The sequence below is a fragment of the Carcharodon carcharias genome, chromosome 11 (assembly GCF_017639515.1).
Source record: "Carcharodon carcharias isolate sCarCar2 chromosome 11, sCarCar2.pri, whole genome shotgun sequence".
Taxonomy (NCBI): domain Eukaryota; kingdom Metazoa; phylum Chordata; class Chondrichthyes; order Lamniformes; family Lamnidae; genus Carcharodon; species Carcharodon carcharias.
This window is the reverse complement of record NC_054477.1, coordinates 97,267,638-97,291,547: the sequence shown is the minus strand read 5'-3', so window position 1 is coordinate 97,291,547 and position 23,910 is coordinate 97,267,638. Positions and strand designations below refer to the sequence as shown.

Here is a 23,910-nt window from a genome sequence, read left to right as displayed (position 1 = left end):
GTTCAAGAAGTTTGTGCCCTCGGTGCCTATTACACTGATCATATCCCAGTTGATTTTAGAGTAATTGAAGTCCCCAACTATTATTGCCCTATTGTTTTCACATTCAGAAATTTGCCTACATATTTGCTCTTCTATCTTCCTCTCACTATTTGGGGTCTATAGTACACTCCTAGTAGTGTGGCTGCCCCCTTTTTATTCCTGAGCTTAACCCATATGGCCTCATTTGATCTTTCATTAAGTAGATCATCCCTCCTCATAGCTGTAATTGACTCTTTAACTAATAATGCTACCCCTCACCTTTTTTTATCCCCTCTATCCTGCCTGAAAACTCTATAACCAGGGATGTTGAGCTGCCATTTTTGCCCCTCTTTAAGCCAAGTTTCCAAGCAATGATATCATGCTGCCACATGTCTGCCTGTGTCCTCTGTTCATTGGCTTTGTTTGTTATACTCCTTGCATTTAAGTAAATACCTTTTAACATTGCCAAATTCCTGTGCTGCAAACCTTTTAATTTTTGCTTCTTCTGTCTTTCAGAGACACCAGCTAATCTTCTGTCTCTCACTCCCTGCTCTGAAATTGTCCTATCTGAATCTGGCCTCAGGTTCCCATGCCCCTGCCAATCTAGTTTAAAACCTCCCCAACAACTCTAGAAAATCCCTGCAAGGGTTTTCATCCATGTCCTCTCTGGCCAGGTCAATAGCTCAGTTTTCGAACTGAGACAGGAACTTGAGTTCCAGCACTTCACCCCTGGTCTGGGACCTCTCCTTGCAATTGTGTGCGATCTTGTTCTGCAGAAAGACAGATGGAGAAAGTGAGAGCAAGACGCATGCCAGGCCAGATAAGGATGTCTGGCATCTGTGGGTGGTGAGGGGAGCCATGGACGGGATGAGGACGCAATCTCCAGAGAAGCTGAGCCCAGATGGAGGCGCACCAGTAAGGCATCACTGAATTTGGGGGCTGCTGCCTTCTTGGCTTTCGGAGCCATGTCTTTAGTGAAGCAGTCCTGGGCTGCAGACATTGAGAATGCTGTGCACATTTAATAGGGTGCCCAGAGTGAGGAAGCGGTGAGCCACAGCAGGGCGGGCGAATCAGGTGTTTGTGCATATTCAGTGAGATGGGAAGCAGACGATATGGCATAAAATCCTGCTATTGCAGCCAGCTGATAAAAAAACAAATTTCACACCCGCCACCACACTTACTGCACTGAGGGGAAAATCCTGCTCCGTATCATTCTCCTTCATTTTTATGTTTTCAATTTAGCTAATAATCTCTTACTTTTATGAAATGCTTTCTGAAAGTCCACATAGACAACATTCATTGACACTCTCCCATGTTGCATATTAATGACCTCCTCAAAAATTCAACTAGCTTAATCATACATGACATACTCCTCAGAAAGACATGCTGACTGTCTTTGTGAACTTGGGCAAGTATGAGCAGTTCAGTCACTCCATTTCTGATTATAGATTTTACATAAAATCCCAAGAATTAATATTAAACTGAAAGTCCTGTAGTCACCTGGTTCTTACCTCCCTTCTTAAGTAATGGAGTGAAACTTGAAAGTTTTAAATCCAAAGGCATAATTCCCAAATCTAGAGTGTTTTGGAAAATTATGACTAATGTATCTGCATTTCCTCACTGGTATCTTCTGTAAATATTGTTACTCCCACTCCTTTCCCAATTCTCTAATTCTTTTTCAAGATCCTGTAGTCTGGAATATTTAAGCTCCCAATATGCTCATTTTGTGGTCAAGTCTCTGTAATGGCTCCTGCAGTATATTCTTATACATTTGTGTACAGAACTCTTATTTGAGTAACTTGTTCCCAACGTGTCCATATGTCACTTCCACCACTTTCTACTTTCTACTTTTGGCTTATTGTGGATTTTACCATCCCATCCTGCCGAACAGTTTAAATCTTTTTCCACTAACCTATTTATTCTATCCTCAAGGACATTAATTGATAGGGATTGCAGACTAATTGTTTGATTGAATGCAGTGATTATTACACAATTTCACTATCATTATAACGTGCAGTTAACAGGATGGCAGAAGGTTAACTAGATGGACCTTGGTCTTTTTTCCTATGTTCCTCTGGCAATGGTGCCTCTGAGGTTTAGGTGACGGCCATCCCATCTGTCAACTTTTCTTGGCCCCAAACATAGTCCCTATATCCCATGAGTCTTGAACTGTCCCTTCTACACAGTCATTTCAGCCTAAGTTAACATCTAAGAATAGTTAGATGGCGGGTTGAAGGAAAGCGGAATAAAGGGATATGGGAACAGAGCAATCACATGGGATTACTTCCACTGTTTTTGTTAGAAGAAGCACCAACTTGGACAAGCATAATAGCCTGTTGAAATTTCAGCATTTTTTCCACAATGTGCTGAACCTCCGTTGTAACAGCAGCTGTAGCCAGAAAGCACTCAGACTTAAGGGAAAGGGTGTGGGGAATAGTCATTTGCCAGCCTTTTTCATACTGAATCTTTTTGCCAGTCTATGATCACCTATCAACAGTCTGGCACTGCAAAGACACACACTGGACTGTCTTCAGGCAGCATCTAGCAGAAAACATGACCCACCTGTTCATCCTCTAACATCCTGATGACTTAGAGATGACTGCTATGCAAATGGCTGTTGCACTGGCTGAAGTAGAATAAATAGCAATACCAGTAAGGGAGGGGGGGGGATTCCTCATGATTAGATGTATGTTATACCCAAGCACAATACTAGATTGTTTGGCTTAAAAAAATAGACTGATGAGGGGCTCTATTAAAATGTAGCACAGGGAGACAAAAACGTTAATTATTTACAAACCAAAGTCCAACAGCTCCTCAAAGCCAATAAATAAATGAGGCCTTTCCTGCCAAAGATTTGAACAACAGCAGGATCTATAACCAATTTTTGTACTGGATTCAAAGATACACTGTATATAATCAAACAAAATCATGAGCAAGTCAACAATAGCTGTGAAAACAGACCTTTCCATCTATGCATAACCAGATCTTTTAAAATCACCCTTGCAAGTAACGAAGATAAGAACCCGAATTTTCACCTTAAGTTTGAGAAATGTGAGTAGGGCCCCTTACCGACTTCCAAAGTCTGAGCCCACATCTGAACCCCATTCCTGCCATATTTTTGACTCTGAGTGGCATGGAAGGAGAGAGGTTGTGTTTTGTGAGGCACGATGCTGTTTAGAAGGAATGTGGGTGTGGAGATGGTCTAGTTAAAAGGCCTGCCTTGGTTCTCAAATACAGCAGCAGAGCTCCCAACAACATTCTTATTCCTCCTAAACCTCATCCCTCATATCCTTATCTACCCCAGGCCCACTTCACGCCCCTTCATACACTCCATGCCCACTCATACTCCTCATGCTCTCTCCACAATCCCGATGAATCCTCCATTACCATTACCAAGTATCCATTACAGGCAGACATCATAATGTCTTTGAAATGGACATCAAAACGCAAGCTTCTAACAATCTAATAGAGCTGCTATTCAAACACACTCCATACTGAAAACAAATTCTCATTCGTAAATGCAATTCACACACACTTCATACTGAAAAAAATTCTCATTCATGAAAGCCATTTAAAAATCAAACCCCCTCAAGTGATGAATCTGATATAAAAACAAACACTTATTCACTTAGCCTGTCAAAGGCATTTGTTTAAAATTTATGGTAGCCTTCTATCTTGTAAAATGGTTTACGCTGTAGTGATCAGCTCTATGTTAAGCATTGCCTGGTGTAGCTTAGGAGCCCCACTCTGGTATGGCATTAAAGACAAATAGTCCTTTGATAAGCTCTTAAAAAAGGCAACTAACGTGAACACAGAACCCCCCCCCCACCTGCTGAAATAAGTGGTTCTTGAGATTTTGCAACCCAACAAAGATTCATAATGGGCCCAGGTATAATAATAAAAACCTGGGAAATGTAAACAATGGAGTCTATAGAAACTGTAAGAAGAATGGCCATGTTTTCTTAACTTCACCAGGTGTCCTGTCAATTGAAGCAGCCCAGGAGCAGGTGGCTGCTTTTCCTTTTCCCAATTTAAAAGGGCTTTGGACATCTAAATCATTTCAGATTATTATACTAGAGATTGCAAACGGAGCCTCCTTCAATTTTGAATGCATAAGAGCACTTCTCCCAATGGAAAAAAAAAGCTCTAATGCATCTCAACACTTAAGACAATGCTAGGTAATGTAATGGTCAACTTACTTTTTCAGGACAGAGCCCGATGATGAATTGCAGCATCTCAAACACATCTACATTACAATGCAGCTTCTAATAATGACTTTAAAGTTGTCAATACAGTTAACAATAGCTGTCAGATTATTCCTGACTTCTCAGTAGGCTTTCCCTAGTGGTCACGAACTTTCCAATAAGGTGGGTTTTTTAGGGCTTCCAAAACTCACACCAGCTCAAGGAATTAATTGTGGGGAGGGTGGTGGTGGAGTGGTGGAGAGGAGGAAATTCAAATTTCTTAGTGGGTTCATAAAGGCGAACCGATCTCAGAAGAGGTGTGTGCGAGGTGGTGACCCATGGTCTTCCCGACCCATGAAAAGACCACACAAAAATAACGCGCGGTCGGGAAGGCCCTGTAAATTTGAAAGTAATGCAAAAAGTTCTAAGTTTTTGTCACTCCCAACTCCATTACTGCCTTCATCACCCAACAAAATTCCGACTTAATGTATCGGAGAACAATGAACCAATCGTCTGCTGCATTTGCCCATATTACAAGATTGGCTATCTTTTAAAAGAATTTCATTGGCTGTGAAGAACTTTAGGATGTTTTGAGGACAGAAAGTCACTTTATAAATGAAAGTACCTTCTTTCTTTAACTACACTGGCCATGCAAAGCGCTGTTGCTGAACACCACTTAAGACTACAGAGCATGCAAGAGAAATCCTCAGGAGAGAATGGCATAATTTAATATATGCATGATGAGGCATTAAGCAGGATGCTGGCTGTGAAAGATGAGATCTTCACAAGTAGTTAATGTTGAGCTACTTATGAGACGGAGTCATTATGATCCAGGAGGCCATTTATCCCATCAAGTCCATGCTAGTTCTTGTTAGAGCAATCCAGTCAGTCCCATTCCCCTATCATAACACCTGCAGCCATGCAACTTTATTGCCCTCAAGTGTCCATCCAATTTCCTTTTGAAATCATTGATCATCTCCGCTTCCACCACCCTTGTTGCATCTATCACCCAAAGTCTTAAATCTGTGTCCCCGAGTCCTTCTATCATCAGCTAATGGGCACAGCTTTTCTTTGCCTACTTTATATAACCTGTCATGTTCTTGTCCACTCCTATCAAATCTCTCCTCAATCTCCATTGCTCCAAGGAGAACGACTTCAGCTTCTCTAACCTAAACTTGTAGCTGAAATACCTCATCCCTGGAACCATTCTGGTAAATCTCCTCTGCACCCTCTCATGGACATTCACAGCCTTCCTAAAGCTTGATGACCAGAACTAGAAGTAAAATTTTGCTTGTGGCCTAACCAGAGCTTTGTAAAGGTTCAGCATAACTTCCCTGCTTTTGGACTCAAAGCTTCTATTTATGAAGCTCAAGATTCCATATGCTTCGCTATCTACTCTCTCAATGTGTCCTACCACCTTCAATGATCTATGCACATGGTCCCCCAGCTAACTCTACCCCTGCACACTCTTCAGAACTGTGCCTTTAATCTATATTGCGCTTAGCTATCTCTTTTGCCATAATGCATCAGCTCATATTTTTCTTCATTAAATTTCATTAGCCACTTGTCTGCCTATCCCACTGCAGTCAACTGGTTTCATCCTTACTGTTTTCCACACGTCCAGGGTTTGTTATCATAGGCAAATTTCAATTTACTCTGTATTCTAATATTGGAGTTAATTAAAGCTTTGGGAAACACCACTGTCTACCATCCTGCAATCTGAAAAAGAAGTTTACTGCAACTCACTGTTTTATATCCTTTAACCAATTTTCTATCCAAGTTGACACTGACCCTCCCAATCCAGGAGCCTCAATTTTGTTAACCAGACTTTTATGTGGTACTTTGTCAAGCTTTCTTGAATCCAGAGGGACAGCATCATTGCCTTCCTTTCAACAACCTTCTTTGTTACTTCATCAAAAAATTCAATTAGATTAGTCAACTATGATCTGCCTTTTGGAAATCATTGCTGGCTCTCCTTAATTAATTCAACCCTTTCCAAGTGCCTGTTGATTTTTTACTCTGAGTATTATTTCGAAAACCTTTCTAAAAACTTCCTGAAATCCAGCTGTTGGTAAAGGACAAAGGGCCATAGATTTGAGATTAAATTGAAAAGATCCAGAACCAAGAGTTAGAAAAAACAACTTCACAGAGAGTTGTGTAAGTGTAGAATCCACTTCTCGGGTTAACGGTTGATGCAGAAACTAGAAACTATTGGCAGGATTTTCCCATCCATGCTCTAAGTGCAGTGGTGGGTGTGTAAATCAGTGTTTTTTCCGCCAGCCACAATGGCAGGTTTTAACGTTGTATCATCTGCTACCCATCTCATTAATTATGCACACACGGGAAAAACGTCAAATTGTGGACGGATGGCCTCTAATTCGTCCGCCCTTACCAGTACCTCACTCTGGGCACCATATTTAAAGAACAGCAGTCTCACTGCATGCAGTGCAGGACTCGCTGCACTGAAGGTACGGCCCACTCTGGCTGGAGGAGGTCCACCAACATCACCACTCCAGCTTGGCAGGTGGTGGCTGAGGCGGTCAGTGTGAATGCTGCACAGAAGAAATCAGCCATCCAGTGCAGAAAGAGGATGAATGATCTCAACTGTTTCCTGAGTAAGTCAACCAAGTTATCACTTTCAATTCTCACACTCACAAGCCTATCAGCCATTCGCATACGCTCCACAGGGATCTCACACACCGCCAGCTCGAGGGAGATCACCACTCATTCTCTCACAAACATCTTCACATCGCCATCTGGCTTCATATCCTCTGGAGCCTGCATCCTCATCCCATCCAGGGCTCCACTCAGCGCCCACACAAGGCAGGCATCCTTATCATTTGCCTGGCATGTGCCCTGCTCAGGCAATTTCCATCTGAATTTATGCAGGGTAAGCTCATGCACAGAGGGAGAGGTCCCAGACAGGGGGGTGGAGTGCCCGACAACAAGGTCCTCACAGAGTAGAAGAACCGAGTCATTGAGCTGGCCAGAGAAGAGTTGGACCACTCCTGAGTCAACGGAGAGATCGGTGAGAATCACCTACGTGAGAATCCTGTACCATCCCATCCTCAGACAACTATACTGAGTCAATTGGGCGTTTCTCGAGTCACCTGTGATGCACTAATCATCTCTACTTGATGTAGGAGTTGTGGCAGCTTCTTGGGTTTCTTGTGGTCACAGGACAGCTGAACATTGATGGAGTGGAGTGGAAGCCTTTTCCTGTTTATGTGTTGGAGTGCCCATTGCCAAGGAGATTTGGTAGGCACATGAGTACAGTTGATGGCACTCTGCATCTGTGGGAAACTGGAAATCGCAGCAAAGCCCAGTGCTCTGGCATCCTGGCTGGCTTGATCTCTATCAAAGTTAACATAGTTGTAGGCCTTCCTCTTCATGCCACGATGACATTCTACCAGCAGCAGGGAAGGTGGAGGACAGCCCTCCTGCACAGAGGCCAATTGTGGCACTTAAGTGACCAATTAAGGCCCTTTTGCCACTGCTGCTGGAAAGGTGGGCATTCCACCATGTAAGGAGACCACTTGGTAAATCTGGCAGCCTCCTTGAGGGCTTTGCGTGGAGGTGCCTCCAAATCTGGCATTTTGTAGCCCATGGAGAGGCTCTCCCGGCAGCAATGGCTGCCCCCACGCCAAAACCCAACCTGTCCTCACCAACTACCCTTCGATCCCCCGTGCCAGGGCCTGCCTGATTGGTGTGGGTAACCCCTAACAATAGAACCATAGAACACTACAGCACAGAAAAACAGGCCATTCGGCTCTTCTAGTCTGTGCCGAAATATTATTCCACTAGTCCCATTGACCTGCACCCAGTCCATAACCCTCCAGACCTCTCCCATCCATGTATCTATCCAATTTATTCTTAACACTTAAGAGTGAGCCCGCATTTACCACATTAGATGGCAGCTCGTTCCACACTCTCACCACTCTCTGAGTGAAGAAGTTCCCCCTAATGTTCCCCCTAAACCTTTTCCCTTTCACCCTAAAGCCATGGCCTCTCGTATTTATCTTTCCTAATATAAGTGGAAAGAGCCTACTCGCATTTACTCTGTTTATACCCCTCATAATTTTGTAAACTTCAATCAAATCTCCCCTCATTCTTCTATGCTCCAAGGAATAAAGTCCTAACCTGTTTAATCTTTCCCTGTAACTCAACTCCTGAAGACCAGGCAACATCCTAGTAAATCTTCTCCACACTCTTTCAATCTTACTGATGTCCTTCCTGTAGTTGGGTGACCAGAACTGCACAAAATACTACAAAGTTGGCCTCACCAATGTCTTATACAGCCTCATCATAACATCCCAACTCCTATACTCAATACTTTGATTTATGAAGGCCAGTATGCCAAAAGCTTTCTTTACAACCCTATCTACCTGTGACGCCACTTTCAGGGAATTATGTATCTGAACTCCCAGATCCCTTTGTTCTTCCACACTCCTCAGTGCCCTACCATTTACTGTGTATATCCTACCTTGGTTTGTCCTTCCAAAATGCAACACCTCACACTTTTCTGCATTAAATTCCATCAGCCATTTTCTGGCCCATTTTTCCAGTTGGTCCAGATCCCTCTGCAAGCTTTGAAAGCCTTCCTCGCTGTCCACAACGCCTCCAATCTTAGTGTCATCAGCAAACTTGGTGATCCAATTTACCACATTATCATCCAGATCACTGATATAGGCAACAGACGACAATGGTCTCAGCACAGATCCCTGAGGCACACAAGTCATAGGCCTCCAGTCTGAGAAGCAATCATCCACTACCACTCTCTGTCTTCTCCCCACACAGCCAGTTTCGAATCCAGTTTACAACCTCTCCATGGATACCAAGTGTCTGAACCTTCTGAACTAACCTCCCACGTGGGACCTTGTCAAAGACCTTACTAAAGTCCATGTAGACAACATCCACAGCCTTTCCTTCATCTACTTTCTTGGTAACCTCCTCGATAAACTCTACAAGGTTCATTAAACACAACCTACCACACACAAAGCCATGCTGACTATCCTTAATCAGTCCTTGGCTGTCCAAATAATTGTATATCCGATCTCTTAGAACACCTTCCCATAATTTACCTACTACTGATGTCAGGCTCACTGGCCTGTAATTACCTGGTTTACTTTTGGAGCCTTTTTTAAACAATGGAACAACATGAGCTAGCCTCCAATCCTCCGGCACCTCACCCATGGCTAAGGACATGTTAAATATTTCGTCCAGGGCCCCTGCAATTCCTGCACTAGTCTCCCTCAAGGTCCAAGGGATTATCATGTCAGGCCCGGGGGATTTATCTACCTTTATTCGCTGTAATCTCTATATGTTCCATGACACTACTGCTTGTTTCCCTTCCTTCCTTATACACTATGACAGTTTGCTGAGTAAATACTGATGCAAAAACACTGTTTAAGATCTCCTCCATCTCGTGAGGCTCCACACACAGACGACCACTCTCATCTTCAAGGGGTCCAATTGTGTCCCTTATTATCCTTTTACTCTTAATATACTTGTAGAAACCCTTCGGGTTTACCTTCACATTATCTGCCAAAGCAACCTCATGTCTTCTTTTTGCCTTCCTGATTTCCTTCTTTAGTATTTTCTTACATTTTCTATACTCTACAAGTACTTCATTTGCTCCTTGTTGCCTATATCTGCTATGCATCTCTTCTTCTTAACCAAATCGCCAATATCCCTTGAAAACCAAGGTTCCCTATGTCTGTTAACTTTGCCTTTAATCTTGACAAGAACATGCAAACTCTGCACTCTCAAAATTTCGCCTTTGAATGCCTTCCACTTACTGAACACATTTTTGCCAGAAAACAACTTATCACAATCCACTCTTCCTAGATCCTTTCTCATTTCCACAAAATTGGCCTTTCTCCAATTTAGAATCTCAACTCAAGGACCAGACCTATCCTTATCTATAATTAACTTAAAACTAATGACATTGTGGTCACTGGACCCAAAATGTTCACCTATACATACTTCTGTCACCTGACCTGTCTGGTTCCCTAATAGGAGATCAAGTATTGCATCCTCTCTCGTTGGTACTTCTATATATTGATTTAGAAAACATCCTGAACACATTTGACAAACTCCAAGCCATCCAGCCCTTTTCCAGTATGGGAGTCCCAGTCAATATGTGGAAAGTTAAAATCTCCTATCTCACCTACGTTTCTGTGAGGGTGGCATCTTTTGCTGCATCCCTTAGATGGGTGCAGTCCTAGCAGTGCCAATTGCTCCTGGTGGTGCTGCTGGGACTGAAGAGTTGCTGACCCTCTGATTGGCTTGCAGCTCTTGGAAATGGGCTCTGCCCCTTAAAGAGACTGAGCCTGGACAGCAGTTTATTAGCTGCATGGTGGGCATAATATCCAGACGGGGTTCCCTTAAACGGCTAAGGTGGGATTTCCTCTGGCTTTCTGGCCCTTGCTGCCGGAAAAAGTTCAACCCATGGAGAGTGAAAATATCATGGACCGATTGAGTCAAATGGCCTGTTTCTTTATTGTCATTTTAAGTATTTATATGGTCCAGAAACCAAACAAAATTTCCAATGCCCCCAGCAAACATTGGTCTGTCACTCTGCTGAAATGCCTAAGAAAGTCTAAACATGGCATGGTGACATTGGGTCAGTAATCCAATATCCTGCTAGCCTCCGATAATATTCAAAGCTGAGCGAGTGCTGAAATCGGAAACTTGCCCTTTTGAAAAAAATAATTAACAAACTATCGAGCTTGTTAAAAAGCCAATCAAGTGCAATTTACCATTGTCTGCTCCATTTTTCACTTGTTGCATGGCAAAAATGTTGGGAGTATGTCATGCCAGATAGGAGGAGGCGGCCTAAGGGCAGATGAAAAGGCCTGTAAACGGGACTATGGCTACATGTAGCAGTAGTCTGCTGCTAAAGCTGCCAATGTTTGGCTGTTAGTAGGCTTTATTTATTCAGTTTTTATAAGCTGACAAAGCAATTAAGAACAGGGTAAGAGGGAAGGGGAGACCTTTAAAATGGTGGTCAGAATCAACTTCCTCAGCTGCTAAACTGAGTTGCCACCAACATCATCATGAAAGAATGTAAAGTAAGTACATGACTTTTGAAACTTATGCACAAACAAATATTCAATCTTTATTCATAGGTCACGACAGCTACTCACTGACAGCTGCAATTAAATCCTTATGAAGTTTGTAAGTCATCAATGGTTCCACAAGGCATCTAGGATAGGAAAAAAAGACTTTTGGTTAGGTTTTAGACATTTTGGCAGTCTACAATATACAACTTTAACCTTATTTGTAATTTGATAACTAATTTGGCAACTGAATCAATCTAAATCAGAAGTACTAGTTATACCTGCAAAATATCACTATTTTCACATACGAACAAGGGGCAGGAGTAGGCCATTCAGCCACTTGAGCCTGCTCCACCATTTAATAAGAACATGGCTGATCTGACAGTAACCTGAAATCTGCATCCCACCTACCCCCAATAACCTATCACCCCCTTGCTTACCAATAATTTATCCACCTCTGCCTTAAAAGTATTCAAAGGCTCTGCTTTCACTATCTTTTCAGGAAGAGGGTACCAAAGACTCATGACCCTTTGAGTGAAAAAAATTTGCCTCACCTGTTTTAAAAGGACGACCCCTTATTTTCAAACAGTGACCCCTAGTTCTAGATTCTTCCAAAAGAGGAAATATCCTCTCCACATCCACCCTGTCAAGACCCCTAAGGATCTTATATAAGACTTCCCAAGTAGCAAAAATGTATATTACCATATACATTGCAATGAGCATCTTTTGTGTATTTCTGTAGAATGGTACCAGATAATATTGGAAAACAACATATATTCAGCCAGAGTGTTCTACTTTCTAAACCTTAATTTTAATCCTAACCCAGCTGTCCACAGCGTAATTGAAATAAAACGCAATGGGCTGAATTTTCCTAGCCCTTTGGAGACAGGCTGGAAAGGGGTAGGTCTGGCAATATGGTGGGGAAGGCATCGGTAGGGGAGCCCGATGTCATACCACCGTCACGGCATATTGCCAGCAGTGGGAACCTGAGTGGCGTGGCTCTAGACTGGCTGGCCAATTGAGGCAGTGAATTGCCCAGTTAAGGGCCACCTCCCTCCCCTGCCGACATTTTACTGATATTTCTGTGTGTTACGACCATCAGATAAACCCTGGCGGTCTCCCGGTAGATTACCAGGAGTCCTGCAAAGTGTACACTCATGGCCCACAGAGGCAATGGCCTCCCCATGGCCAAACAGTGCCGGCGGAATAAACCCCTCCCCCACATCCCTGAGGCCTGCCTGTCTACTCAGCTTCCTCAAAGGACTCGCTCAACTTTGGGGGCAGCTCAGCATTGAGGTGCCCTCTCCTTCATAATGCAGCCTCAGCAGTGGTCACCGCTAGCGTCGGTCCAACCGAGGCTACTGAGCTGCTAGTCCTCTGATTGGGCTGGCTGTTCTGCGGGAAAGATCAGTGTCAGCCTGTTAATTGGCCTCAGCTGGCAAATGCTGCCCCAGGTCCAGCTTCCTGCCAGAGCAAGGTCGACTCCCACTTTCAAGACTGGCAGTGGGACCTGATCCTCTTCAGGAAAATTCTGTCCAGTATTTCAGGTTACAATCATGATTTACTTAGCCAAACAAGATTACTTTCTTTGTGGCAATGGACAAGAAAACAATTTATCATTGCCAATGTCTTTGCCAAATATAGCATCAGCCAAAATGAAGGGAACTGCTTTGAAGTTCTACTAATTTGCTATTTTATCAAACATTCTGCCTGTAGCCTGATAACTGACATAGAAGAAAAATATGGGCCAGAATATTCCATTCTGAAGTCTAGGTTCGGTGGTGGGAAAGGAAGTTGGAAAGATTTCTGCAGTGGCAGGAGTGGATGGTGGGGAAGGATGGCTGACCATGCAAGGTCTTGTACAGTTCAGCTCTTTACCTATGAATCTCCGAAGAGCTTGCCAAATCTTGTGGCAGGGGCCGTCTCCACTGTTACTTCATGGGGTCAAAGGTTCGGGTGCCATATTGAAAAGACATCAGTACAGACAGACACTGGGGGTAGGCCTGGAGCTCCAGTTTACTCGTCCAGGATGCCCCCAGACCAAACAACATGTGGTCCCAAGGTTCAGCAACGTTTCCTCCAGGCAGTGCAAGAAAGGTGGGAGGTCCTTTTCCCAGGATTTAAACAGGAGGCCTTCCCGTCTGACCATGGCAGCCTGGACTGTGATTGTAGCAGAGGTTAGCGCCTCCAGCACAGAATCACCCAACAGTGCAGGAAGAGGACGAATGATTTGCTGCACTCCTCCAGGATAAGTGCACTGTCTACTCACTGCAAACTGACACTCAAAAGGTCATTAGGCAGTCTAAGTGTGCGAGTGCACAGGGATGTCAGGCAACAGTTATATTCCAAACACCTCAAGCCATTAATATTCTATCAGTTGCAGGGCATCCTGCTTGTAAATCATTTACTGGGGAGGGCTCAGCAGCTGCATAGGCATGCATGCTTTTGAACTGCTCATGGAACAATTGGGATGGCCATCAATCCTCTGTCGTTCTGCAGGATAAGGATGCCCACAATAAACGGGTCCATGATTCCGGTATCAGCATCCTCATCCTGTATGAGGTGCAGGCTGCTGAGACAATCGGGCAAGAGCCGAGATAGGACTCCCCCAGGAAGTCGATGAGGATGCCTCCAATCTACAGTTGTCAGCTGCTCCCTCAAAGTGAGACAGTGGGTGGAATCATCCCAGGTTTGCATTAAATGCTATAGCGGGGAGAAACAACGTTTTACCCACCAGCCGCAATGGCAGCTTCTCATGCCGTATCATCTCGATACCACCACATTAGTTATGCAATCCCAGGGAACACGCCGTTTCAATAGCGGGCAGGCTGTCATTCACCCACCAGGCCATCACCTCATGACGGATGCCATATTTAAAGTGCAGCCATGCGCACACCTCTCAGTGCTTCCAGCCCAGGACTACTGCACAGAAGACATGGCCCCGAAAGACAAGAAGGCTGCAGCCCCCATGTTTAATGACATGTCCCTCGAGCACCTTTTGGACGCAGTGGAGGCCCTCTGTGATGTCCTCTACCCCTCGCTGGCTGCAGGATGACAGCAACATCACCAATCCAGCTTGGGAGGTGGTCAGCGGAGGACAGCCACCCAGTGCTGATAATGGATGAATGGTCTCCTCCATTCCGCCAGGGTTAGTCACTCTTCTCATCACGCTCAACTCACACACTCACAAACCCATCACACATTCACAGGGATCTCACTCACTGCAAGTTCAAGGGACATCACCATTCACTCTCTCACACACACCTTCATTGTCCTCATCCCGTTCATGGGACAACTCACCACCTACATATGGCAGGCGTACTTATCATCTGGCTTGGCAGGCATCCTGCTTAAACTCTCTCCATCTCTATTCATGCAGGACAAGCTGGCACACAAGAGGGAGAGGTCACAGACTAGTGGAGGAATGCCTGAAATCAAGGTCCTCACTGACTTTGAAAACAGCCATCCAGCTGGCCAGAGAGGATCTGGACCGTTCCTATGCTGACAGTGAGGTTGGTGGTGCTCTTCTAAGTGAGGATCCAGCAGTGCAACATCCATCAGACAACCATGCAGTGAGTGATGTGTCCTGTTTCACAGGCCACTGCCATGCACTGATTATCTCTCCTTACTTTCGCAGGCATGACTGGGAAACAGCTGACGGAGTCTTTTATGACACAGCAGTTAGTAAAAGCTGAGTTGTTTAAATCCCAGAGGGAAACTTGAACAACTGTCATAACCTATATTTTCAATTGGTATGTTTGAGATGAAGCTCTGAATTCAGAAATAGGGTCAATGCCTCAAGCGGTTATTTTTATGTAAAACTAAATTAAACATTTATTAATCTAACAACAAATTAAACACGTTGTCTACAAATTACTATCATAATAACTTTTAAACAAATCTCGAAATTAATCACTCCCAGGTAAATCTTCACCAAGGCAACATTAACCCATAGACTTTAAACAGACACAAGCAAAGCACATTTGACCTTACAAATTCAAAATGAGGGTCCTTGCAATTTGGTCCCTTTGCAGACACAGTTGTAGGCTTACAGGCTGGTTAGATCTTAAGTGCCACTGACTCACTCACAAACTCCTTTCTGTTTATACCTAGCTTCCCTTTTGAATGTAAATTTTCCATTGTACTACTAGGTTTTTTTAAAAAAATTTACCTCTCCTGACAATAATCCTTTCATTCACCAATTTTATTAGTGATATAAACACATGGTGTCTCCCAGCTAGGTGCAAGATTTAACCTGTCCCTTGCTTCAGTGCAGAAGGATCTGGGTGTCCTCGTGCATGAATTGCTGAAAGCTAGTAAGCAGGTAATAAGGAAGGCAAATGGAATCTTGGCATTTATTGCTAAAGGAATAGAGTTTAAAAATAGGGAAGTGTTGTTGCAACTGTACAAGGCATTGGTGAGACCGTACCTGGAGTCTGGCCGCCTTCAGGGTGAGGTGAAAGTGCCAGCATTCTAATGCACCAAGGTCCAGGTGGGTAGGATGGCGGCCGCCATGGAGGCCTTGGCCCAGGACGTCGCTCCTGCACTGCTGAACTCCATCACTGACGCCATATTGCCCTCCAACAATGTGTACATGAGAGGTGTGGGGCGGTGGGGGGGGTGGGGGGCAGTTGGGGCTCACTCCAGCTTCCCCTTCTCCTCATGGAGCCAGCCAGTGGCCCTTGGGCACACATAGGGAGGAAGATCAGCAGGTGCACACTCAAGGGGCCATTCACCCAGGTGACAATGAGACAGTCCTGCCCACCCGAATTCCCTCTTCCTGTGACCCCAGCTGCTCCAGCTCCACAGGCTGAGGAGGGTGCCACTGCCACATGGCATGACCCCGAAAACAGGCCGGGGTCTTCCAGCTCTCACCCCTCCAGAGGATGCCCATCAAGGTCATCACAGACAGGCTGAAGCAGTCAGCAGGCTGCCTCCGCCTCTGCTGTGGATGCCCGAAGAGCACCAAGACATAGCATTAGGGTTAGGAAGGTTAAGAAGATGAAGTTGCAGAGCCTGGGCACAATTGATAATCACTTATACATAATGTTCACTATTGTAAATAAACTCTCAAGAATGTCTCCCTGCTGATAGCTCCTTGCTCTGATGAGTTGTCACTCAGATGTGAAACCTTGTTTTCTGTATAAGATAAAGACAGGTTTCTCAGTCCGGGGCCTCTTCCCTGTGTTTTGTGCAGCCTGCGGACCAAAGGTCATGGTCCAGCCTCACACTCCCTGGACACATTACTGATGCCTGCACCTCGATGGCACTTGTCATTGCTGCTAGAATGTCGTGGCAGGCATCATAGAGTTCTGTCATTTCCCTGTGTGCTCTCAGCATCTTTAAAGTGGGGCTGCCTCCCATCTCGTCAACATCTGTGACCAGTGATGCTGTGCTCCTGAAGGGGTCAAGTGCTGAAGGCGGACAAAGAATCAGGTGCTTTCAAAGTTTCTGAGTCTCCACGATCTGGCCCTGATCACAGAGCGCAGGTGAGCTCCCCTCGGCTAGACATTCTTAGGGGCTATGTGCTCTATGGAGTGTCCTCAAAGCATTTGTCATCATCCTCCTGGAATTGAGTGAATATTAGGGCCTCCGCTGTGTCTCCATGACAAGAGTTTGTGGTGGTCGCACACCAACTGCATATTCAGTGAATGGAAGCCCTTAAGTCGACATAGTTGACCGCTTGTTGCCACGGAGATCTGAGCACCACATGAGTGCAGTTGATGTCACCCTGCAAATGTGGGAAAACGAGATCTGGGCAAGACTAATTGGCCTTGCAGCCTGGCTTTCCTGGTCCCGGGCGAAATGCACAAAGTTGTATGCCCTCGCAAAGATGGCATCCATGACCTCTTGGATGCATCTGTGGGTGGAAGCTTGTGAGACTCCACAGAGGTCACCTGTGGAACCCTGAATGGAACCACTGGTATAAAAATTGAGGGCCATGGTCACTTTCATGGTCGCGGGCAGTGGATTCTCTCCATGTCCCCAAGGCGCCACATCCTGTTGCAACTGGCAGATATAACCGACCAGTTCCCTAGACATGCACAGTCTTCAGTGACACTGATTCTCAGTCATCTGCAGTAAATAAAAGGTAGCATTTATAGACCCTGGTCTAGCTAGGCACTGACCAGCGACGGCGCACTGTGGCTCTTCAGCAGCGCGTGCGGGAGCCCCAGCACCCCCCTTCATCTTGAGGTGCTGCTCCTCCCTCTGTGCAGCCAGGTGCCTCAGTCACTCTCTTCTCCGACATCTCTGCTCTCTGTACACCACAAGGCATACAACTAGTTTAGCAGGCTCCATGCTCCTGCAGGATGAAAGAGAGAGACATGTAGGTTGGCTTGGATGTTGTAAGAACCTTTCTTGGTTAATTCTGAAAGCGCCTTAATGCATCCCGGAGAGTGCTGGCCACCACTTGGTGCGCTGCATGGCTGCCCAAAACCCCATCCTCCTCCACCCCACTCCACCTTACCAATTGGCAGCAGCTTTGCCCACTGGATTGCATGGGGTGATCTCAGCTCAGGCACAGGCATTCTCCTAACCCACACTGCAAAGCTGCACTGTTAGTGTGAACCATGGGGAGACAGTTCCAAACCAGGTTGATGACATTGCAAGGGGCTGTGACTGCCTCCACCAGTGACTGCTCCGTGGCCAGCTTTAGCAAGGAGATTGTATAATGTGTCCCGTCGTCCAACTGTTCTGCAGTCTATTAAAATGCTCATTAGTTTGCGGTCTGTGCCCGAGGGGTGAAATGCTCTGCAGCACATGGTGGCACTTTCATGTCGCTATGTTGCTTGAGTGGGCAGATAAGCTAGACGCCCAACTCCATGCATGTCAATGTGGCTGCATCTGAACTGTCTCAGCTGCAGAGGAAGGATCAAAGTTTCCCTAATGCGTGGTTGCATACGTCTCCCCCCACCCCACATGTGCTTGTGCACTACCTTCAATGCAGGGCAGCCCTTGCTCCCCAACCTAAGTTGCCTCAAGCACAGGGCAGCTCTTGCCCCCACCACCAAGTCACCTCAAGCACGGGGCAGCCCTTGCCCACCCCCGACTAGGCCGCCTCAACCTTGAAGTCCAACAAGCGACCCTCGCGAATGCTGCGCAACATTACTGTGCACTCACCTCCGAGTCCTCCTCAAATTGCAGCCCGCCAAGTACATGCCTTATATGCTGTTCTGAAACACGTTGCGTGCAGTCACACCGACGTGGGTGAATGATCCAGCTTAGGGGTTGATTCTGGCGGGCTGGCCTTATAAAGACGTGCAGATGTATTACAATGAGGTTCCCAATGTCCAACGGTGGGACGGATGATTGCAAACTGGTTTCACGACATCAAGAAAGTGACTTTTGGCCTTCTTGCCATATTGTCCACTCGTGCCACCGAACATGCCCAATGCCAGTGGGTAAGGAAAAGTCCACTCATTGATTTAATTAAGGAGCCTGCTTAGGCAATCACAAAATCTTTCTTCTCTCAATTCCAGTTACCAGCAAGAAAACGGGGAGGCCAACAAGGCAGACCACGCACAGCACCATGTCCAACCCCACCTCTCAGGGAGGATGCCTCAGAGGATGCACCGTCATGGCATTCACCTACATTCTCCACCAACGCTGATACAGTCATCTCAATCGGTCCACATTCTAAAGTAGGCTTGGGGTCACAATCTGGTGAGCACATTGCTGACAGAGGTCCACAGCTGGCGGAGGAAGTTACAGTCGAGGTCTTTAATACTCAGAGGACTGCTGGAAACCAGGCCTCTGCTCAGTGCCACGCAAATGACAAGCCTCTGAACTCAGCCCTAAAAGAAATGTTCCCCTGCCTGACTCTGCATCTCCAACATCAGGTAGAGTTACCAGAGGCCATGCACAGACTGGACCTAAGACTGGAGGAGTCCGTCCATGTCTGCTCATGGCTCCAGCATGCAAGGGCTTGGCTGTCTCCTTGGCTGCCTCCATGGAAAGGATGGCTGCCACCTTGGAGACCTGGCAAAATGCACAATAGATATGTGCTTGGACCTGCATTCTGTCACTCTAGCCGTGGTTACAGTGCAACAGTGGTTAGGCAAGGGGGGGATTGGGCACTTTGAGGAGAAGGGGCACCCGGAGGGAGGTCAAAGAGTCATCGGGCACCCACATGGAGGAGGAATGCCAGCCAGTATCCCAGAGGCTTCATCCCAGCACGCTCCAAGGGTGCCCTGCCACTCTACCTCCCCAGCCATGACCCCAACGTTTCCAACAGGCCAGACAAGGAGGGTGCCCTTGTCTGCACAGCACACCCTTAGCAGGCTGAGGTCCTTTAGGCCTCGGGTCACCAGAGGACGCCTGCCAAATTCATCTCAGTCAACAGGGTGTAGCAGTCAGCAAGCTGCCTCCATCTCAGCTATAGATTTCAGAACTGTACTTAGATGTAGCAGTCGGCAAAGAAGGATTAAGGAGTATTGAAGGCACACAGGTGGCATGGGTGTACAACCATGGCATATAGTTTTGGCGCTGGTAAATATATATTCACCTGCACTGTGTGGAAGTTTCCTGGATTCCCTCTTGTTGCTAGTTGCTTTAATATTCATGGGCATTTCAGGGTGTGGAATTCTGGCCCCCAGAGTTAAATAATGAACTCCTATAGATTCTGTTTTTTATTTGGAATGTGGGCTTTGCTGGCTAGACCAGTATTTATTGTCCATCTCTAATTGCCCTTGAGAAGGTGGTGATTAGCTGCCTTCTTGAACATGTGGGTATGTACCACAGTGATGTTAGGGACGGAGTTCCAGGTTTTTGACCCAGTGACAGTCAAGGAATAGCGATATATTTCCATGTCAGTATGGTGAGTGGCTTGGAGGGGAACTTCCAGATGGTGGTATTCCCATGTGTCTGCTGCCCTTGTCCTTTTAGCTCGGTGATGGGCAACCTGCAGCCCGCATGAGACCCATTAGGGTTCTGAGTGCGGCCTGCAAGATATTTTGTGGACCATTGTCCATGTGTAGGGTTGATTTTTGTCCACGTTGTTTTTTTCCTACTGGTATTACTAAAGTGATATGCATGCAAAGCAAGGGCACGCGAAGTGAGTTGCATGCTGATTGCACACATTGACTGTGAGAGCTGTGAACTCCCTCTGCGTCCAAAGTGCTGTTATGGTTCAACTGGCACACCACGCAAATTCTTATTCATGGGGTCATGGTCAGTGCACGTGCCCGATTTCGATCTATCAGCACACTGAGATGAAGGAGGGCCACTCATGTGGCACACTCACTAGCCTAGGTTGCCCATCACTGTTCTAGATGGTAGTGGTTATGGTTTTGGAATGTGCTGTCTAAGGAGCCTTGGTGAGTTCCTGCAGTGCATCTTGTAGATGGTATACCTTGCTGCTTCTGTGCGTTGGTGGTGGAGAGAATGAATGTTTGTGGATGGGGTGCCAATCAAGCGGGCTGCTTTGTCCTGGACGGTGTCAAGCTTCTTGAGTGTTGTTGGAGCTTCACTCATCTCCAGGCAAGTGGAGAGTGTTCCATCACAGTCCTGACTTGTGCCTTGTAGACGGTGGACAGGCTTCAGGGAGTCAGGAGGTGAATTAGTCACCGCAGGATTCCTAGCTTCTGACTTGCTCTTGTAGCCACAGTATTTATATGGTTAGTCCAGTTCAGTTTCTGGTCAATGGTAACCCCCAGGATGTTGATAGTGGGGGATTCAGCAATCATAATGCCATTGAACGTCAAGGGGCAATGGTTAGATTCTCTCTTGTTGGCAATGGTCAGTGCCTGGCACGTGTGTAGCGTGAATGTTACTCATAAATAATCAACTTAGTGATTACTTTCGAATCCCACTTGTACATGACTAAGCACTGACTATCATTTGCGACTGTGAGGCATAACCACACATTAACCATTGCAAGCAATTATTTGCAGCTCCCCATGTTATGACCTTTGAAAATGTGTTCAGCAAGGTCACTGCAGCCCCTGCTGCTGTTGCCCTGATATGAGGTGTGGGTTAATGCCAGGAGTCCTCAAGGGAAGTTAAACAGGCTGTGAGTGACAAGGACCACTGTAGAAACAGGTTCATGGCTCAGAGAGTGAAGCTCTACACTGTCTACTTAGCAGAAAATCAGATGCTGCCCCACATGTCTGGAGAAAGCTGTGGTGGACAGGTCCAATCGTTAATGGCCTTCCTTGGTGTTATGTCATTTTGAGCTAACATGCAGGTGCAGGCTGCAAGTAAGGAGGCAATGGGCAAATTAGCCTTGAATGCAAGATGGATTTGAGTGTAGGATTTAAGAGGTGTGTTTGCAGTTGATTGAAGCCTTTGCCATGGAGATTTGTTTAGCCTGCTCATCTCCTTATCAAGGGTGGCAGTAGACCTTGTATAACAGGTTTGCAACCAAAGTGCATCGGAAATCATTGAACGACAGGGGTCTTAGTCCATGAGGTGAGAGAGAGAGAGAGAGAGAGTAGAATGGGTTGTGTGCTGGACTGTGCCAAAGTCTGTTATCCATGTGAAGCGTCAGCAGCTCTAATAGACCTCTGCAGGGTCGATGCACGACAGATGTTTATCTTGGCTGGGGTGTCCTCAATGTAGGATCAAAGTCTCACAGCAATACTAAGGCCATCTAAGACTGAGAGCGGGATTTTCCGGCCCCGGCCACTGCTGGAATTGTAAGTCAATGGACTTTTGGCTGGGCTGCCGAATCTCCCGTGGTGGGTCCTGCCACAACAGGGCTGGAAAATCCCGGCCTCAGACTTGCAGGAGTCTCGCTGATTAGAAGTACTGGAGTGATTGCTACTCAGCAATCCATAGTACAGGTGAGCCACTCCCAGTAAGTAGATACCAAAGTAATCTCGAAACTTCTCGGCCTGATAAGGATGTCAAGGGATATGGGTTTACTATGAGTGGCGATTGCAGAGCAAGAACATGATCCTCCCTATTAATTTGCATCTCAAGTGGCTAAATGGTGTTCTCATGCTGTTCCTTCTTGTGGATTCATCTATCTGGTTTTACCTGAAAGAACTCTTTTCCAACTATGTCCCCCTTTGGGAACAGGTGTGAGGGTGACTTGGGTGCATCCCTGCTGAAGTTCGATTTGATATTGTTTCCGAATTGCCATGCAGACGGATCTTGTGAGGACAAATCTCCATTCTACTTACAAGTGCCTGAGGTTGCAGAACGGAGTGTCATGCAGGTTCTGATGCACACATTTAGCACCAGGGCTCTATATATTAGCATAGCTTGGCTCATGCAAAGGATCAAACAACCAATAGGGCAGACAGTAAGTAGTGCAAATTAATTCAGCTATCATAAATGAAAGTGCATTACAGCAAAGTATAATGTCTGTAACCAAAAAGAAGCTGGGGCCCTTCCAGCCAGCTGAGGACAGTAAAACAAAAGTAAAGGAAATGTCTTGGCAGCTCACTCTGCCTGGAATCTGTTTGCTATCAGATGTGCATGGGCCCGTCTGCCACGTCGTAACCCTACCATCTCCTCTGCATGTGGCTCGGTGACATCCTAGCCCTCATCAGCTTCATCCCCATCACCTTCCTCATCGTTAGAGGAGACATCTCAGTGCTCCATGTCTCCCCAGTCAAGAATCCCCCCTTTGCACAGCAGGCAACAATGATCTGGGACAGTCTCTGTGTGAATATTGAAGAGCCCCACCTGAGCGGCCCAAACATCTGGCCCTCATCTACAGGGGACCTATCTTCTGCTCATGGACCTGGTAGAGGCATGGGTGGCATTGTAGCTCTCCAGTTTTTATAGGCTGACATAACAGTTAATGAGAGAGTAAGAAGGAAAGGGGGGCCTTTAAATTGGTGGCCGTAACAGGTTTCCGGTTCACAGCCTGACCCCTCTCCCATTGAATATCCTGCCCTAAATGCCTGATTGGACATGGAGCCCCCCCCCCATAATGCTAATTGGCTGGTGTTGCCACTGGCCGGCCACCTGCCACTTGGCTGGCTGATGCTTGATTAGACATGCTGAATTGGCAGGGGTGATAGCAGGAGCGAGTGAATCGTCACTTCCCATTCGGCCTCCCTTACCCTGCTGGAAACCATAAAATCCAGCCCCAGGTTAATACAGGTTTAGTTTTAATCCCGTTTCTCCCGTTAACCCATACCTGAGATAGTTTTTAAGGCCACTTGTAATTGTCTTCATGTCCCACAATTCAGTGTCAAGTTCCATGTCAGGAGCTGCTTTGGGTGCTACAGAGAGAAAAATGTATACATTAGGTATAAAAGATAGAATGGTTCAACTTTATAAAACATGCAGTAATTGAAGAAGAAAGACAAGGTAAACATCACAGACTCAGTCAACTAATTTGCACAGAGCAAATCATCTTCCAAAAGTCAAGTCTTTTCTGTAAAAAAGCTAACTGCTAACAGTGAAAAATCTACAGGAATACAGTAAATAATTTCTGAGCCATTCAGGATTGTATGGAATAACCTTCAGTAAAAGCAATGTAAAATTTTAATTTATTCAATTTCTTTGTATCGTGCAATGGTTACCCTGTGTAGCAGAATGCATGCAACCATCATCCAATGTTCATACTTAACTTTCAGTACAGCAGTGCAGACTTGAAAATGTTGCACAACAAAAATACTGGACGCAAATCAGCACCGAGTGAAAAGGTTTTATTGCAAGCTTGGCAGATGAAAATCCAAGTAGCCCTA

General features: G+C 45.9%; 1 protein-coding gene across 1 annotated transcript in view; it reads right to left on the bottom strand.

Annotated features, from left to right (window-relative positions):
- The window catches only part of arhgap42a (Rho GTPase activating protein 42a), a 533,191-nt gene that overhangs the window by 50,153 nt on the left and 459,128 nt on the right, over nt 1-23,910 (bottom strand). The window contains exons 15-16 of the mRNA XM_041199402.1: nt 23,358-23,442; nt 11,351-11,409 (exon numbers count right to left, since the gene is read on the bottom strand). Coding sequence (XP_041055336.1) covers nt 11,351-11,409; nt 23,358-23,442 — 144 coding nt within the window. The remainder of the gene's footprint in view (nt 1-11,350; nt 11,410-23,357; nt 23,443-23,910) is intronic.